Source organism: Nicotiana tabacum, chromosome 6 (genome assembly GCF_000715075.1).
Source record: "Nicotiana tabacum cultivar K326 chromosome 6, ASM71507v2, whole genome shotgun sequence".
Classification (NCBI taxonomy): domain Eukaryota; kingdom Viridiplantae; phylum Streptophyta; class Magnoliopsida; order Solanales; family Solanaceae; genus Nicotiana; species Nicotiana tabacum.
In genome coordinates this window covers 101,909,621-101,929,832 of record NC_134085.1, presented here as the reverse complement: position 1 = coordinate 101,929,832, position 20,212 = coordinate 101,909,621, and the positions used below count along the sequence as shown (strand labels likewise).

The 20,212-nt window shown below is 36.9% G+C and overlaps 1 protein-coding gene across 1 annotated transcript; it reads left to right on the top strand.

Moving 5' to 3' along the window:
- The first annotated feature begins 6,012 nt into the window (after positions 1-6,012).
- LOC107793637 (protein LURP-one-related 14) lies at positions 6,013-7,080 on the top strand. Its single transcript, XM_016616030.2, has 3 exons — positions 6,013-6,335; positions 6,484-6,705; positions 6,822-7,080. Exons 1-3 carry the CDS (start codon positions 6,087-6,089, stop codon positions 6,951-6,953), a joined length of 603 nt encoding a protein of 200 aa, XP_016471516.1. The 5' UTR covers positions 6,013-6,086; the 3' UTR covers positions 6,954-7,080.
- Positions 7,081-20,212: the final 13,132 nt, after the last annotated feature.

The window sequence follows — 20,212 nt, the reverse complement described above, 5'->3', positions numbered from 1 at the left end:
CATGTTTCTTTTCGATGGCCCATGATAGATTTAAGTACCTATATAGCTTTATTAACAAAAATATTAAATAGTTGTTGGGCCCGGGCATAGCCCGGGCATACCCTCACTAGTATATATATATATATATATATATAAGAAAAACTCCCAAAAAATAAAGTTTAAGTTTTTTTTGGATTGAAGTCCACAATAAAGTTATGTCCAAGCCCGTCATTTTTCAAGTCTAAGATGAAAATCTGTGATTGAGAAGGTATATCATTGAAACAGAACGTACACTCCATTTAGTAGGTATATCGTTGAAACAGAACGTATGCTCCATTTAGCGAGAGGGAAATTTTCTTGGTATACACATGAATAGAACACATGACATGTCAATGGATATCGACAAGGTGATCCTTGAAATTCCATGACAAGTAAGAAATTTTGTCTTGTTCCGAAGAGCCAAGAAGCTGGTAATTTATAAATACATTCTCGAGCTTGACATTAATTTATTTTGAGTAACTCATCGTTGTGATAAAATATGACCCTTTTACCATGTCCATTCTACTTATTATGTTTTTCTTGGCTTCCCTTTTGCCTTTTTTTTTATACGAATGTTTGGATATAAAATTGTAATTTTTGAAAAAAGTAATATTTGAAGTTGAAAAATAATATTTAGAATTTGAAATTAATTGGACATGCATTTCACTTGAAAAATATTGCAGTTTTTTATGAGGGGGGAAAAAAGTTTTTTCCAAAAATTTTAATAAGTGGTCAAAATCACTTTTTGATTTTTGAAAAACTCATTTCGTAAAATCTCCAAAAATTTACAAATTTTTATAGACAAACACATTTTTGAAAAAAAACTTTCGAAAAAAGAAATTTTTTTTTATGGACAAACAGGTTCTTAGTTGAAACTTGAAAAAAAAGTTTTCGAAGATGAGATTAAAAATAAATTTTGAAATTTAAAATTGTGTTTGGCATGCATTTTACTTAAAAAAATTTGAAGTTTTGTGAGTAGAAAACTTCAATAATTACTCTAGAGCTGTTTACAACTTAGAGTAGAAAATTAAATACAATCACAAAAGAATAAAGTAATTTTATTAATTAATTATGAGTACAATTCTGTGTGTCCCTTGATTCTTTTCTCCCGATTAGCTCCGTGATTCGGGGGCTGAAGCAACGTGTTTCTCGAACGTAGGATGATGCAGACTTTCTTGGATGTATCTGATATCTATGAAAGTATGTTGTGGAGTGGATCTTCTTGGAGTATTTAATTATCAAGAATTATCCGGTCACATCTTGATCTATTTGTGAGTATCCCATGAGTTTATGGGATATTCGAGATGATCTCTATTTTTGAGATGTTTATTTAAGAAATTATGTAACTCTTTTTATTGAATTGACCTAGGGTTATGATAGAGTAGCCTCCAAGTTAGGGTTTTGGTAGAGTAGCCTCCGAGCATCCTGATAGACTCCTAGAATTTCAAGAGTCTGTCTTGTAGTATCTTAAATGTTGAACTTAGCTTGATCCATTAAAATTTTAATGTCTACTAGAACGGTTTTGAGGATTTAAAAATTTTGTTTTCAAATCTACCAAAAAACGTTAAGATCTATAAACAAACATATATTTAAAAACAATAATTAAAAAAAAGCTCCCAAACAAATTTTATGGATAAACGAGAGCTAAGTGGCTTCGTCAAGGGATGTTATGGATAAGTGGCTACAGAAATTAGTCAAGTAGCTTCATTCATGAGTGGTTATCGAGAAATGGCTTCATAACCTTTAACTCTTGTCATAATAAGAGTTCATTTTCATCCTATAAATAACTTATCTTACCTTCATTATTCAATTGTCACGACTCAAATTTCATAAGTAGTGATGACACCTATCTTCACCTGCTAAGTAAGTCAACAGTCACATAATAACAATACAGTCGAATAAACATGGTCTAATAACTTAACATCGGAAGAAAATATTAAGGTATATGAGAATAAAACCATAATGCTGCTACAACTAATCTCAAAATCTGGTGTCAACGGGTACACGAACACTATCGAATGACAAGATACAAGCAAAAAATCCCCGGAACAAAAAACAGTAAAGATAGAGATAACAATAAGAGAACTTCAACGATTGCGGATGATATGACAGCTACCTCGTAGTCTCCCAAAAGATGGCAACAACTCAAGTTCAAAAATTACCTTGATCGGATGTACCTGGATCTGCACACGAAGTGCAGAGTGTAGTATGTACAACCGACCTTATGTACTCAATAAATAACAACAATAACCTTGGGATAAAAGCAGGGACGAGCTCAGAACAATAGTCATATTCCAATATCAATAACCAATAACAGTTCAAAATATAAAGGAAAAATCGTAGAAACAAGTAGCTCAATGATATCATGTTCAGTTTGTTCACATTTTAGAAATTTAGACATATTTTCGGGTATAACATTTAAAGTCCAACACGGATAAAGCATTTCATTTAACAGATAGCATGTGGAAGGTACACCTCTCTGCCTTCCTGTCAAGTATACGTGTCAAACAACAATGTCACAATGGATCCATCAATACTCACACTTAGCATTGTACGGGTGCTTGGCAAAACTGCCCATCAATCAAAAACGTATATAAAATATTGTGCCCGTGCCCACTGTTGTCATGTCAGACTCTAGAGGGGCGGATCATGCCCAAGCACTAATCATAATCATTTAGTCCAATAGTGAGGCATGATGCACGCGTCGCCCCGAAACAATAATACTTAGCCCAATATGGGCCTGACGTGCACGTTACCTAAAAATTAATACCAAACCGACTCTATGGCCCAAACTCATCTACTGTTCATGTCTCAAATAAGCACATCTCAAAGTACTCATTTTAATAGTGTTACACATAAGAGGGATCAACAACATGTGAGGAATCAAATAAGAAGTAATGAGATAGAGATATCATGCACGAATATAGCATCATGACTGAGAACATGTGTACAAATAAAGCATATAGCTCTAAGACAACAAGAATAGCCCTATCAGGTCTCACATAATAGCACTTAGCCTAGACGTGATGTCTAACATGAATCACAATTCAACTGATTAAACAAGTAGGAAAAATATGGATATAACAGGATATGATAGCAGAACAATCCCGGTAATAGCCTAAAGGCCTCCCAAACCATGAACACACCGGTGGACGCACACACGCCCGTCACCTAGCATGTACGTTACCCCAATGTCTTTCATATAACGCAGTTCTCAGGGTTAAATACCCTCAAATCCAAGTTTAGATGTGTCACTTACCTCAAAGCGCATAACTCAATACTCCAACAAATCATTGCCTCGCGAATTAGCCTCTGAGCGACTCGAATCTAACCAAAGCAACTTAACTCCATCAATAATAGTTATAAGAAATAATTCCAAAAGATAAATCTAAGGCCTTTAATCAAAATCGGAAAGTCAACCCAAAAGGTCAACCTCGGGCTCGCACCCCGAAACCCAACAAAAATCACAAAATCTGAACACCCATTCAATTACGAGTTCAACCATACTAAATTCATCCATTTTCATCCACAAATCGACCCTCAAATTATCAAATCTTACTCTCCAATAACATAGTCTAAAATCCAAATTTCCACCTCAAATATGCATAAATTAGGTGTAATAATCAATGGGTAATCAATATTTATCAATAAAAATGATGAATCTTCACTTACCTCTTCAATTGTAGCCAAAAACCTCTCAAAAATCGTCCCTAGGCGAATTCCACAAGTCCAAAATGAGAGAAAAACACGAAACCCTTCGATTATAAGTTCTGTCCAGCAAAATTGTACCTGCAGTCCAAAAGATCGCACCTGCGACGCTGCTTTTGCGGTCAATTTTTCGCATCTGCGAAATTCACTTAGACACTCGACCAAGCGTACCTGCGGCCCAATATGTGGGATCGCTTCTGCGGTCCTGCCTTCGCACATGCGCGTCCGCACCTGCGGAGAACTTCCGCTTCTGTGACTACAACCCCTCCTACCCATATCTGCTTCTGTGGAAAAATTCCTCATACATGCAAGCTTGCAGATGCGAAAAATACCTCGTATCTACGACCTCTGCCAAGCCCAGCCAACCTCTACTTAGCGATGAGCCTGTCGCTTCTACGACTTCGCTCCTACAGTCAAGACCTCGCAGGTGCAACCACACCAGAAGCCATAAGCTTCAGCAACTCCTTAAGTCCAAATATCAATCCAAATCACACCCGGGGCCCCGTGAGCCATTCCAAACATAACAGCAAGTCCTAAAATACGATGCGAATTTAGTCAAACCAACAAATCACATTAAATAACATCAAAATCACGAATCGCACCCCACTTCAAGCCTAATGAAACTAATGAATTTTCACCTTCTAAAACCAATGCCGAACTATATCAAATCAACTCCGAAAGATCTCAAATTTTTCACATTAGTCCCAAATGACACAACAGATCTATTTCAACTCTCGGAACCAAAATTCGAACCCGATATCAACAAAGTCAACTCTCGGTCAAACCTCTCAACTTTTCAAATTTCGTCAAAAAGCCTCAAACCAACCTACGGACCTCCAAATCAATATCCGTACATACGCCTAAGTTCAAAATCACCCTACAAAGCTATTGGAACCATCAAAACTCCATTCTGGAGTCGTCTACTTAAAAGTCAAACTCCGGTCAACTCTTTCAACTTAAGCTTTCAACATAGGGACTAAGTGTCCTAATTCACTCCGAAACATTTTCAAAACCAAACCAACCTCTCCGACAAGCCACATAACTACAAATAAATATAGAAGAAGCAATAAATATAGAAACGGGGCTATAATACACAAAATGACCGGCCGGGTCATCATAAAATTTGCAATCGTAAGAAATTATAAGCCTCCTTTCTCGCACCCAAATTTGTTTCCTGTGATTATTTCTTCAATATACTCTTAATTATTCCTTCTCTTATTTTTCTTTCCTGACTTGTTGGTTTGTTATTTGAATTTTGTTATTCACGCTCTTTCGTGGAGGAAGACTTATTTAATCATAAGGAACCATTTTCATTGTTGAAATCGTTTTCAAAAATAGTATTAAGCATGACTTATGCTCCATGTGTATCTGCTCATTAAGATATATTGTTAATATTATTCACTTACTTTCCAACAGAACGTACGCAAGAAAAAGAGAAGTTGAATGGAAAATTCATTTATGATTTAACAAATTCATTAACTTTTTAAAAAACAAACACTTTCAAGATGCGCGTCTTGTGCTCACGGTTAGCTTATTGGGGAAGTTTCCAAAAGAACAATTTCAACAAAAACTTTCAATTTCTTATTTTACTAATATGTTAAAGAATTTGTTATTTTCCTCTTCAAAACGTCAGACACTGACTCGTAAATGTAGAATGCTCTAATACAAATGTTGATCGGTTCATTGACTATCTGGCACATCTAAATTTCAACAAGTTACTATGTAAACCAGCTAGTTTTAGCTTTGAATATAGTTATGCCAGATTAGTTAGCTCACACTTGATATAAATAAAAGGGAAAATCAAGGTGACTGACGCAATGAAAGTTCAAAAGGCATTACGAATTTGTACCATTTTGCTAATTCTCTCCTTTTCATTATCTTTTCTGTTAAGTTAATCTTGTTCTACGAGAGGGGTCTATTCGATCGAATCAACTTACGTTTTAGGGACCCCTTGATTGTGAAACTTATTAAGGTTTTCTTTTTCCCTTAAAAGAATTCAGTTTATCGTGATTGTTCAGGTTAGCAAGAAGCTAAGTGCTGATGACATAAACTAATGGAGTAAATAATAGAGAAATTAAATATTCGTCAATCAAAGTATAGACGAGAAACTATGACCAAGAAAATATGATATATTAAATGTAAACGATAAATCCCCTCACGTTATTTGTTACCGCGTTTTTAAAAAAACTAATGCCTAGTAAATTCCAATGAAACTTCAAGAGGAAGAGGCCCATAAAAGGTGTAATGACTTATATAAGCATAAACGATTTTTATTTGTGTAGAATTCAGTCATTTCTCTTCAAAACATAGCATTTGATAGCACTAGCTAATCCATTTGAATATATACTCGAGCCAATCAAATGGCAAAAGTAGCTGAAATGGCATATGGGGTACCTGCACCCCTGGTTAGTGTAGTAGGGGACTGCTTTTGCGTACCATACCAGATAGACCTGATTGTGAAGAAGACGATAAGAGGACTCACAGACGCACATATTGATGTACTATTAAATATCATTGGTAATCTACACTTCCAACTTGATGGCAGCCTTTTAAAAGAACAAAGAAGCAAAAGGGAATATGATTTTGAGCTCAATAGATTGCATTATGACTAATAGTTTAGCCCAAATTGACTCGCTGATCTTGATCAAAGTAAATTCTGGACGAGTCATAACTCAATCAATTTGCTTTAATCCGTCCAAATTTAGCCCAACCCTCCTTAGTGGAAATGACTCATCTAAGCTTTTTATGGTTTATTAGGCAATGACATGTCGTCATAGGTGGATAGTTCATGGCGGGGAGAGTTCAGATGCAAGCCATATTCTCTATAGCGTGCAACGATCTAGTTCCCTCCGGATGAAAACTCGACTAGATGTCTTCTTGCCAAGCAATGCCGACGAAAATGTCCCTAATTTTCAAGTTATTGGATCTTATCATTCTCAGTCATTCAAAGTGTATAAAGGCGAAACTCTGCCTGCTGAGGTACTAATCTCTTTCTTTTTTGTACTTGATTATGTTTCTGTTATCTTTTTTCTTTTTCTTTTTCTTTTTTTAGCTATTGGATGCACGAAATTTTATGCTTTTTATGCAATTGGCAGGTGAATGACAACTTCAAACTAGGAAGCTTTCTATGTAAAGGCAAGGAGAGCTTTCAAGTCAGAGTTTATCCTGGAGTGGATTATGCATTTATCATCTCACTTCTTGTTATACTTAACGAAAATGACTTCTAGACAACATGCTATTGTTTCTCTCTGTGGTTGTAATTAGTAGTCTTTTTGGTGGATTCTTGTGATGTTTTAATCTACATTGTGTTATTGTGTGATATATAAGCTGAATAAATTTAGTCCTACTTAATTGGATCTTTGTACTTCTTATATTCAATCTGTTTACCGTGAAAATGGTAATTACAATTAAATTTGATTTTGTGGTTCTAAAATACGTAATATAGTTTTATACTAGTTGTTAGGTAATGGATACTAAGTAAAAGATTAAAAAGCAAGATTATAGCTTGAGAACGATGTAATAGTCAAACCAAACGACTGGAGATCTGGGCCTCGAGCTGGCGTATCTGGGGCCTCGAGGTCGAGTTTGGTGGCCGGCTTAGGGCAATCGAGGGAGGATTAACAGTTATGAGAGCTACAATGATGACTCATTATGATCAATGATAAGCAGTAAATAAAGAACAATGAATAGAACACAAACAATAAATGGAAGTAACGAGATCAAGAGAATATGTTAGAGAGCAGAGAGAATGTTCTTATATATTCAATGTCACACCTCCTTTTTCCGCCCCCGCGAAGGGTCCTTTTTATATGAGGGGGGACCCCAACATAGTACTAATGCATTTATTACAAGGTAAGATAGCTGGCACAACTACCTAGTATGTTGGTGCATACTAGTACTTATTCTTGCAGGTGACGCCAGTTCGGACCACATGCCTAGGGAACTTCCCGCTTACCCTCGATAACCACCGACTCCTGCTGCGTCGAGGTCGAGTGTGAAGAGCCTTCGAGGTCGAAGCCTCGAGCTGCGCCCCCGGATCTTCGAGGCCTTTTTGAGGCTAAGGGAGAGGCACAGTGATCGCGAAATCGGGCCTCCCGATTTCACCCGTATACAGATAGTCCCCGTGTTTCTTAGAGTGAAACGATAAGAAATGACCTCGAATTCCTGCCCCTTTGATACCTCCGTCATGACGACAGTCATATCTTGCCAAATGATTGGCACGACAAAATAAGGCACTAAAAGGTCGCGTACACACAACACTTAAAAGTCTTCATATTGATTACGACAGCTGGCTGTCCTTTGGCCTCCTTCAACGTGTGTGTTGGGCCTCTATAAATACCTCTTCTCTCGCTCTTTATTGTTCATTGCACCACCAAGCTCTCAAAAAGGTTCCTTTTATCTTCACTTTGTTCTTTCTTTGAAACACAATTTTCTTTTCTCCTCTGAAATCTTCTAAGAATGGCGAAAACTTCCGCATCTGCTTCTCAGGAGAATGTGACCTCCTCCTCGCTTTCATCTAAAGGCAAAGCAGCAGTGCCTCCTCACGTTGGGGAATGCATTCCAGGATCTTTTGCAACGGCTTCCAATTTCAAGGTCGAAAAACCTTCTTCGAAGCCGGGACGACGTGAGCTTGTGTCTCAATATATTAGCTCAATAACAGACGTCGAAAGAGTGAGGACTGACTGCCACTGGGGGATACGGTGCTTGTGGAGGTCCCTTCTCGGGAGGAGGATATAACAACATACAAGGACGACTTTCTCAGTGTGTATACTTACCCATATACCCTTGGGTCGGTAGGGTCGTCCTTGCCTCCGATAGACCCTGTGATTCTCAACTTCTGCCAACGGTATCGAGTGACCCTCGGCCAAATTCACCCTTCTTTCTAGCACGTTGTCTACATGATCAGGTATTATGTGAACATGATTGGAGAGATACCCTTCACCCAAATTCACCTCCGCCTCTTGCGTGGGGGCCTGATTAATCTCTACTGTCGAGCTTCGAGGGCCCTTTTTGCTTATATCGATGAAGTTAGGAATAGAGAATGGATGAGCCATTTTTTCCGAGTTAGGACTTCGGACCTGATCCCGGTGGAAAGGATGTCATTCCCCGAAAGGTGGAACATGGAACGTAAGTGGATTCGTTATCTAGCGTCTCCTTGCTTCCTTTTGGATACATTTTTCCACATGCTAATTTCTTTTGCTGATGCGGCCGTAGCAGTTTACCCCAACGCAGTTACGGACCTCTCGGGCTAGGTCGGCCGGGTAGATTCGATTTGCCCATACGCTGAGTGAGTGTGGCGTGATCTGTCCCGAGCTCGATGGGAAGCCAAGGACCATGGTGAGCCTTTACTCCTGCTGCAGTCGTACATTTTAGTCAACTACTAATAGCGTCATCACTCCCTGTGCTTACCTCTTGCATTCATGTAGGTCTGGGGGAGGTCCCCTTGATGAAGGGAACATCATCTGGTGAAGAAGATACCTCGAGGCCCGACAAAGGGAAGAAAAGACAAAGGGAATCGTCGAATGAACCTTCGAAACCCAAGATGACCAAGGTGGAAGAAACTAAGGCCAACCCAGCAGCCTTAACTCCAGAAGAAGCGGGAAGTCCCCGAGTCGAAGGCGAGGTGAAAAATAATTTCTCGATAGCATCCGAGAGAGGGGAAAACCCGATCAAACCTTACGCCGTAGAGACGGCGGCTCCCGAGTCGGAGCTTGATGTCGTTGTGGTCCAACTTCGGGTTGGAGAGGCCACCGAGGAAGTATTGGCTGATGTCCCTGAGCTGGCGGATGGCCAAAATATTCCTCGAACTGAGACGCATTCGGTAGGAGATTCGGAGGAACCCAGTTCTGAAGCCCTGCAGGGAAAAGAGACGGCCCCGATTGATCCCGTTGGTGTTATTGTCATAAGTGACTCCTCTCTGGGAATGACCTTACCCTCTAAAGGAATGCAAGATGCCCAGAATGACGAACCTACCGATGTGGGGGTGGCCATCGGAGGCAGAGATGCGTTTGAAAGGACTTCAGTCGCTCCTGAGAGAATTCCCGAGCTCGATGCTTCACTCGTCTTCAGTGAAATGAACATGCTTTGTGAGCAGGTAGTTTTTGTAAATCCTGCCTGTTGTCCTGATATTTGTCTTTCTAACTTGTCTTTTTTATGGCTCTAGGCCAGGGCGCTTTATGATCAGACCTTCACCCAGTTTCAGGCTGAGGTGACCCGTCACGAGCGTGAGAAGACTCATCTTGTTGAACAAGTTACCTAGTTTCTATTTGCTTTTGTCTGAATGTTTACCAAATCCCAGCGTTTTGACATCTTTGATCTGATTCGTGCAGTTTAAGAAGGAAGGTGCCCTACTGAGGGAGGAGCTCCAAGCCAGAGCCTCTGAAGTTCTCGAACTCAAACGTCACGTGAGAGAGATAACTTCTGAGAGGGATACCCTCCAGGAAAAGATGGCCTTAGCCGGGCACCAGCATCATGATGCGAGGGCGGATAACGACAAGTATAGAGGTCTCCATACTGAGTTAGTTGTTGCACTATCCGGGATCAAAGTTGAAGCTGAGGCGCTTATATCTTTGCACAAAGAGGATGTCATTGTAACAAATGCTCAAGTCGGGAGAGTGCCTGAGGAGGCCGAATTGAAATTGACTCGAGCCGTGGAGAATGCTCGGCTAGAATCTCGGAGGCAAACTTTCGAGGACGGACTCTCGAGGATATACACGCGGGGGGGTATCAATTTGTCTGCCGAGCTCGAGAGGGTGAAGACCCTAGAAAAGAAAGTTTCTACCCTGTTTGCTTTTGGAGGTGTGTCAGGTAGTGGCTTAGGAGATAATGAGAATGAAGGCGGAATACCTGGAGAGGAAGAGGCCATTGAAGCTCCCGAGGCTGTAGCCGGAGCTGTTGGGGCACAACCTCTGACGGAGCAGTCAAAGATGTAGGCTCGATGATAGATTAGGGTTCTGTTTGGCTTCTTCCTTGTAAAGGTTTTTAAAGGCCTTGTAACGTACCTCTATGAGCAATATATATAGAAGGATTTTCGTTTTTTATCACTTCTTTTCTCCTTTGCCTTTTGATAATCGATCTGAGATCTTAGACTTTGGGTTAGACCCTTGGGTTTTTGCCATTGCTGAGCGACTCACAACAGTCGAAAGTCAAACGTTTGGGGCCCAGTCCCCATGTCGGGACCTCGGCGCGGGATTACCGACCCTTAGGTCTAGAAACCGGCCCTAGCTCTTACACGTTGGGTCAGTGCGACCTTCGATTTTAGTGCTGACAACAGTGGATCTTACGCGTCGGGTCGGTGTGACCTTCGATTTTAGTGCTGGCGATAGTGGCTCTTACGCGTTGGGTCCTTAGTCTTTTTTAGTTAACTGTTTTGGGCTCGGTTTGCGAGTCGGGTTTCGACTTGAGCTCATTGGCCCTCAAGTTTTTGAATTTGGAGCTAGCCCTTGGGCTCTTACGCTTTAGGTCGACTCGACCTTTCATACGGGCTAGCAGCAGTGGATCTTACACATTAGATCGGTACGACCTTTTATACGGGCTTTATTTTTCCCTCGTTAAAGACTTTTTGAAATTGTGTTTGCCTGACTCTTCGACGGTTCGATAAAAACCTCAATTGTGAGTCGTTATGTGGCGATGTTCGAGCTCCTCGGGAGGTTTTGCTCGGTTGCTGAGTGTTTCGAAGCCTATAGTTTGGAGCTGACGTGGTTGAAGCTCTTTTGCCTATGTCGAGGGTAGCCTGTTTAACCGGTTCTTTTTGAAGTATTTTCGAAGTAATTTGAAGGCCTGTGATTTTATAGAAACGGTCGGGCATCCCCGAGTCGCATTAGTTTGGCTGGTACAGCCTTGTGACCGTAGTCATTATGTTTGGCCGGAGCCTTTCAGTCCCCGAGTGAAATAGTTTTAGCGTCTATATCGAGGGTATGCCTTTTTAGGGGTCTTACAAGTTCTAATATATAGCCTCAACTTTAGGGTCGGGATAATGCCTTTTGGTAAGGTCTTATAATTTTTACATGCCTTTGAGGTCTTACAGTTTTGGTTACTTGGTACAATTATAGTTCATGCCTTGCTTGAAGTCTTACAGTTTTGGTGTTGCCTTATAGCGGTCATACGGGATCAAGGTTGTCCGTACGGGGCCTTATGGCCTCAGCAGTCCCCGGGATATTGAAAGTTTTGTTGGCCCTGGGGACATTTTTGTAGACTTGTCATTTCCTCATTGAGGGCTTACGAGTTTGAAGGTTCCGACCCAGAGGTCATACGGTTTCGAGTTTGTGACGTCAGTCCCCGAGTTTTCGGGACGTTTTCTGGCTCTGGAGCCATTTTTGTAAAAAGTTCTGAACTCCTTCGAAATGCTTTGGTGGAGAGGAAAGTATTCTTTGATTTACTTGGTACAAGTATACACGTTTTTGTTGTTGAGGGCTCGGTTATTCTATACGGATACAGTTCGTTCGACCGTTTGGCCCGGTACATCATTTTCCTACCGAGACCCTATTTATCACATCTTGGTTTCTCCGAGGAGGTGAGCTTCCGTGGGGATGCCCCCCAGTATTCAAGGTTGGTCGAAGAGAAGCCTTGAATACTCGTTGAGTTTCCCTTAGGTAGCATATGGATGTTGCCTCGTTAAAAACCTTGCCGGTAAAACCCTTATAGGGATAAAATCTGGTCGAAGGAAAAGAGTACAACGCACGGTTTTAAGAACCCAAGGTCCTCGAGCCTGAGGGTGTTTCGGAATCTTCCATCAGACACCTTAGCAGTAGTATCGTTTCAGCATCGATATGTTCCAATTGCTTGGAAGTTGTTCGCCTTCCATGGTACCGAAATCAAAGATCTTGGACAAGAAAAAATGTGAAAGTTAACTTGTGTTATGTAGTTAAACCAGCAAGAAAATAATCACTATTATTTTTAGCCCCACGATGGGCGCCAAACTGTTTACCGTGAAAATGATAATTACAATTAAATTTGATTTTGTGGTTCTAAAAATACGTGCTCTATTTTTATGCTAGTTGTTAGGCAATGGATGCTAAATAAAAGATTAGAAAGCAAGATTATAGCTTGAGAACGATGTAATAGTCAAACCAAACGGCTGGAGATTTGGGCCTCGAGCTGGCGTATCTGGGGCCTCGAGGTTGAGTCTGGTGGCCGACTTAGGGCAAGCAAGGGAGGATTAACAGTTATGAGAGCTACAATGATGGCTCTTTATGATCAGTGATAAGCAATAAATGAAGAACAATGAATAGAACACAAGCAATAAATGGAAGTAATGAGATCAAGAGAATATGTTAGAAAGCAGAGAGAATGTTTTTGTATGTTTAGTATTGAATATCAGATGTCTTTACAAAATGGCAAGGGTCCCCTTTTTATATGACGAAGGGCCCAACATAGTACTAATACATTTATTACAAGGTAAGATAGCTAGCACATCTACTTAGTATGCCGGTGCAGACTGGTACTTATACTTGCAGGTGACATCAGTTCGGACCACATGCCTAGGGAACTTCCCGCTTACCCTCGATAACCACCGACTCCTGCTACGTCGAGGTCGAGTGTGAAGAGCCTTCGAGGTCGAAGCCTCGAGCTGCGCCCCCGGCTCTTCGAGGCCTTTTTGAGGCTAAGGGAAAGACACAATGATCGCTAAATCGGGCCTCCCGATTTCACCCGTATACACATTCTATATTATTTATTTCACAAGTATCAGACCTGGATAGTCTATCCAATTTATTTGTTTAAACATGTCTTACGTTTAGGTTGCAGTAATTGTTGACTTCAAGGACAAGAAGAGTTTTGTGCTTTGGTTTATTAGAGCTTCCCAGTTTTGCTCTGTTGTTAACTCCGAGGAGATTGTCGCGGTGCTTGTAAGCTCAAATTAAATGCACCACCGGATAAGTGCTTGGAAAAATTATAATTTTGGTTCTTAAGTTATCTCTTATTTTTGGTTTTTGCCCACATTGTTCGATTGAATACATTTAATTTTCAATTAACTTAAATAATTATTGCAGTAGATCCGGGTTATTCCATTAGCTCTAATAACCAAAGCTGCATGTTTGGTTTAATTTGAGGTTAGATATTTGCAGTTGGACAAAATAGAAACCAAAACCAGAATAAAAACAAAACAATAACTCAGGGACAATAATAATTACTATTCTTTAATCGGAAAAGGTCTAAATATGCTCTTGTACTATACGAAATTGAGCATATCTGTCATTCATTAATACTTTAGCCCATATATGCCCTTACCATCACATAATTGGTCCATATATACCTTTTTTGAAACGGAATCCACCCAAAATGATTAGCTCTTTGTCAATTGTACTAAAGTGTATTACAAACACTATTTCTTTTTTATTAGTACCTTGTTTTCTTTACCTTTCTCTTTTCTTTCTTCGTTTTCTTTTCTTCTCTTTTTCTTTTTTCCTTTTTCTTTCTCCCATATCCGAGTTCCTCCATTGCTGATGCCTTCTCCATTTTCGTCACCAATTTCACTTGACAAAACTCATGAATTCCTGCTAATTTTACTATCACAAACCCCACAGGTTCTTCTGACCTGAAGGAGATGAAAATTATCGGAGAAATATTTTCGGCGGTGTTAATTGGGTGAAGGTAGGATATGGTTATTCGGATTTTGAAGGTCTTGTTCCCTTCAAATTTGAAGCTCCACAGTGAACAACACCTTCAAAATCTGAATAACCATATTCTACCTTCACCAGATTAACACCAGTGAAAAAATTTCTCCAACAATTTTCATCTCCTTCTTTACAGAAGAACCAGGGCCTTCTCGCTAGGAAGCTTTTGGTGGTGTAGGTCAGATTTTTAGGAATAAAATTACGTGAAATTGTTGACGAAAATGGAGAAGACATCAACAATGGAGGAAATCGGGTATAGGAGAAAGAAAAAGGAAAAGAAAAAAGAAGAAAGAAAAGAGAACGGGAAAGGGAAAGGGAAAAAGTACTAATCAAAAGAAAATAGCGTTTGTAATACACTTTAATACAATTAAAGAAAGAGCTAACTAGTTTGGGTGGATTTTATGTCGAAAAAGGCATATATGGACCAACTATGTGACTGCAAAGGCATATATAGACCAACTATGTGACTGTAAGGGCATATATGAGCTAAAGTATTAACGAAGGGCAAATGTGTTCAATTTCATATAAAATAAGGGCATATTTAATCCTTTTCCGTTCTTTAAATGCTTGTTCCTGCATCAGATTTAGTGTCCGTTTGGATTGGCTTATTTTAAGTATTTTTAAGCCAAAATAACTTTTAAGCTATTTTGTAGTGTTTGGATAGAGTAAAAAGTGTCTTTAAACCCTTGTTTTTAAGCTAAAATGACAAAAACAAGCCAAAAGTTAGAACTCCTAACTTATGACTTAAAAACTATTTTGACTTAAAAGACACTTAAAATAAGCCCATCCAAACGGGCTCTTAGACATTTAGAGTATAATTTTCTAACTAAAAAGTTAAAACGGACCCTTTCACCTCCTAGGGCCGGTCCTATTCTTAAGTTCCTTCCTCCACCACTTATCGTCGACGGTGGTAAGATAAAAGTTTCGCTTTAATTCAAACACTGATCTTATAATTTTTCTTTTCTAATGAAAAGAAAAACTAACTATTTTACTAGAAAAGTTTGGTGCCTATATATTCTCAAATGGATCTCTTTCTTCTAACCTCTTTTTTGCTTTTTTTCTTTTCTGCCAAGGGTATTTTAGTCCACCCGTTCACAGTTGTGAATTGGCTCTAAAATCTGCTAGTAATATTGACTTTTCACTAAATTGTTCCTCCGATTTCCTTTTTTTTTTTTTTTTTTTTTTTTTGCATACTATCTGGAGAAAACTATGAACCCCATTCAGATCTCTTCCTCCTTAAGCAAATATTGACTAGAATGCATTTGAATAATCAACACAAGAGGACTTCAGTTAGTGACCAGATTTTGCTGTTGAAAATCTGGAGGAATGTGACGTTAATAAAAAAAAAGATTTTTTCCTTCGAAACTAATTTATCAAAATTGTCCAAATATTGTATATTATCCGTCCTAAATAAGTTTTTATTACAAATCATATACAATCCATGATTAATGTCTTAAATTAGGGGATTCAGTTACACCATTTTACTTTTTTTCTCCTTCCTCTTTCCTTATTTTTCTGCTGCCTTAATTGCTTGTAAAACAATCCAATTTCTAGCTGATTCTCTATATTTTTTGTACCAAACACAAACTACATATAATTTCTCTCTGCTAAACATAAGAAATCTGAAAGCAGTCGTACCATTCATCAAGTTTATACTCTTCTTCTTGTTATTAATTACGAGTATTATATTATTATTATAATCCATCAATTGGTTCTGATCAAATAGATACAATTTAAAATATTTGTATGCTTTTATTATCTGAGACCACAAACAATTCTTTCTTTGGCTTTAAAATTTTTGAAATATTTTTTTTAATAGTTTACTGTAATACTTTTTATAAATATATGTACATTTTACTGAAGGAAGATGGAGGAATTGACGTCTTATTTTTTTTTTATACTAGAACATAATTGACCGGAAAGTTTCAGATGAAAAGAAAAGCTCATGGAACAAGAAAATTGATCGGAAAGTTCCTGATATTTATTTAGTAAAAATAGAATATTATTTTACTTTTATTCTACCACTTTCTAATGAAATAAAAAAAAATCACACGATAAATGATATTTTAAGTGACAACAGCAACATATAAATTTGTATGGTACAATAACATATAGAATAAAACTAAATTTCGTACAAATTTGATACATCGACATCAATACATAAACTAAAAACAAATTCCATATAACTAATTATATAATATACAACTTATCAACAACTTTTATACATTATTTCTATCTAGTTAAATATAACTACAATATCATACAACTTAAATACAATTTTCATACAAATTGTATACAATATGCCTTTTGTATATATTTTGTATATATTTTGTGAGTGGTGTGTTCTTCTTCCTCTCTAAAATTCCAATCAGAACTTCCTCTCTTAATACAATTTTGATACATATTAACAACTTTATGTAAAAAGATAGTATTGATAACTTAAATACAAATTTTATACAACGATTCATACATTATACAACTATTTTTCAACTTTCATACAACATTCAAATAAAAAAAAATATATAACTACAACATAATACAATTTACATACAATTATAATATAACTTTACTACAATTTCGTAAGTATATTGTATGTCATGTGTTCTTCTTCTTCCTTTTCGAGTTTCAATCTGAACGTCAGCCAAAATCAAGTCTAATATTCACCAAACACCCTCAAAATTGAGATATAAACTCCAAACAATATTCCCAATTGTTTGCAACAACACCCAATTCAAACAAATAATAATTTTTGAAAACCCAGATTCGATTTCAAAGCTTCAAAGTTTTTTAATGGCTACCAATGGTGGAGAGTCAACACCTTCAGAATTTATTGATTGACAATTTCAATTGAACATCAATTGTGCAACATGAAAGAAAATTGCTACGTTAAAGCGATTAAAATCCATTGATTAATTCCATTAAAACTCTATACAACAAGAAAGTATAAAAAACGGAGAACATCAAATAAAGAAAAACTAAGGGAAAAAATGAGCGAGCCTACTACGGCAGAGTAGATATATATATATATATATATATATATATATATATATATATATATATATATATATATATATATAGATAGATAGATAGATAGATAGATAGATAGATAGATAGAGATAAGGAAATAACTGATATTACTTATTCAATTCCTAATATAAAGTAATACTCATTTAAAATTTATTTGTATATAATTAGTAAATTGTATATGTCCATGTAATTAAATTGAAACTTGAGTAGGGAGAGTAATAATGTTTCAAATAGTGTATAGGAAGGTAAAATAAGAAGAAACAATTAGGCTTAATTGGCACCACTTTTTAAATTTTGTCCCCATTAATTCTATGGGCGAAAAATTGGATCTCTTTTTTTTTAACGAACAAATTAACGGGGGATATAATTTAAAGATTGGCTTTAAAAAAGAGTTAATACCCTAAAATTCCCCTAAACTATCACGTTTTTGTCACTTTCCTGCTTAAACTATTTGGTGTATCCAAAATCCTCCTGAACTATATTGTCCTTCATACTACAAACCCCTCGTTGCATTCCTAGAGGTGCATCTAGTACACGCTCTTAATTTTCTAAAAAAGTATCACTTGGCACTACAAATGGCTATTTAACTGTAAAAATTTACCCGCACCAGGTGTTTACACCTAATGTAGTTAAGTTAACCATAGAACACAATATAAGGTCTATTAGGAATCTTATTTTAAATAATTAAAAAAATAGAATTAAGTCATACTAACATAAAATAAAAAGAATCAGGGTTACGGTCAGTTCTTAGTTCTTATTTCTTTTATTCCTGTCTTCTTATGGCGTTCTTTTATTTCTAATCTGATCTACTTCCAAAGTTTTGCATCACCAAGAGGAGCACATTTAATGGTACGAGAACTTTCACTATATCCTTCACCAAAATAAGTTGTCCGCTTCAATGAACAACTTGAAATAAAGGATAGATGAGTCAACTGAAAATTGTATCCTCCATTTAAACCCTGATATTCAAAACTGCAAGATCATATTAACCTATTATATTATGTAGATTACTCTTCTTATTATGTATGCTAAATTTTCGCCTTGTTAAGAAGATCCATCATTAGTGGGGTAAAACCAGATCAATTCTGAAATAATATAATTGTGCAAAGCAAAGTTCTATTTCGTAAAGTTTTTTCTTTTGTTAATTTTCATATGTGTTCCACTGAGGGTATGCTAAAGTAAATGCTTCTTTGTTAAGTTTAAAATGTTTAATATATTTTTCAAAGTTAAAATGTATATATAAATAATAATAGTTACCCTAGTAGAAGGAAAATTAACTTTTGTATTTCTAGAGGCCAATGACGGCACAGAAAGTGAACAAGAAATTAATGTCGTCATTCATTAACGTTACAGACCGGAGCTTTGCAAGACTCTATTAAGTATTTTTAATATTATTGTTTAAGATGATAGGAAAAATACATGTTAATTAACTATGATTAAATACTAATATTTGTTGTTAAATAATGTGACATGTGTTATTTGTTTATTGGATGCGTATAAACACCTTGTGCGGGCAATTTTTACCGCTATTTAACCTAGCCTAAAATATCCATAAACTATCACTTTTTTGTCAGTTACCTACTTAAACTATATAGTGCACCCAAAATCCCCTAAATTATATTCCCCTATATATTGAAATCATATGTTGAATTCTTAGAGGTATGTCTGTCTAACTATATTAACTTATAGTTTGTACTAAATTTTTTATATAGTTTACTCATAATTTATTACTCTCGGATGATTGATTAATTCTAGAAATTTAATTTGGCCAAAATAGGATCTAATGTAATGTATTAACTTTAGGTTTAACTGTGATTGTGCTTTATACCAGACTCCAATTGAATAATTCTTTATTTATATTCATTTTGCAGCACATTAAAAAAAAGGCATATAGTGTTGCATTTATGAAAAAATCATCTTATATTACATAAACAAGATTACACAAAATAAAAGTTTGCAAATAAGAAACAAATCTGCCAACAACTACATTCTCTAATTCTATAATACACAAACGAGGTTTAAGAGATTCAATTTTATTCTTTATAACAAGGTGTTGGTTTAATAAAAAGATTTAAATAGGCGTTCTTTCAACAATAATTTTAAAAGACGTGAAAGAAGTTATTTCAAAGGAAACAAGAGAGGGAATTTTTTTTCGAGAGGCAACCCATAGGGAGAACTGAAAAAAAGGTAAAAAAAATAATATAAAAAAACGTAAAAAAAATAAGGAAGGATGATGGATATAAAGGAAATAAGGAGAATATTTAAAACAAAAACAAAGTTGAAAGAGGGTTAGACTAATTAGCCATTACATTCTGTCAGATGGGCCATTTTGATGGCTTTTTTTCAGCCGCCACGTTTTCCCAAGCGAGTGTGTACACACGTTATGTCAGGTTAGCAACGAAGGAGTGTAGATATGAAGGGCAATATAGTTCCAGGAGAATTTGGAGATACCAAATAGTTTAAGTAGGAAACTGACAAAAACATGATAGTTAGGGGTTTTAGGGTATTAACTCTTTAAAAAAGGGCCATTTGTGCAAGGCCCCGGCTCAATCAACGATTCATGTACCACGTTACATGTAGTCGTTGCCTTGTTTCGTGTCTGGAGAAATTTCTCTTGATTTTCTTGCTCTTTTCCTTTTGGTTTCCTTTGGGGGTGTCAATTGATATTTGAAAACCGACTAAATCGTACCGTATCGAACCGATTTTAAGTTTCTTCTAAAGAAACGTTGATTTTTATATAAATCTATAAATGTACCGATAATTAGGTTAGGTTTTTTATATTATAAAAATAAATCGAAAAAATATCGAACCGTACCGAATAAATTTTACATGGGAAAAATATATTT

Coding starts and splice junctions, on each gene's coding strand:
- LOC107793637 (XM_016616030.2), top strand. CDS start 6,087: ATGGCAAAAGTAGCTGAAATGGCATATGGGGTACCTGCACCCCTGGTT. Junction 6,336..6,483: donor TCAATAGATTGCATTATGAC/TAATAGTTTAGC, acceptor ATGGTTTATTAG/GCAATGACATGTCGTCATAG. Junction 6,706..6,821: donor GCGAAACTCTGCCTGCTGAG/GTACTAATCTCT, acceptor TGCAATTGGCAG/GTGAATGACAACTTCAAACT.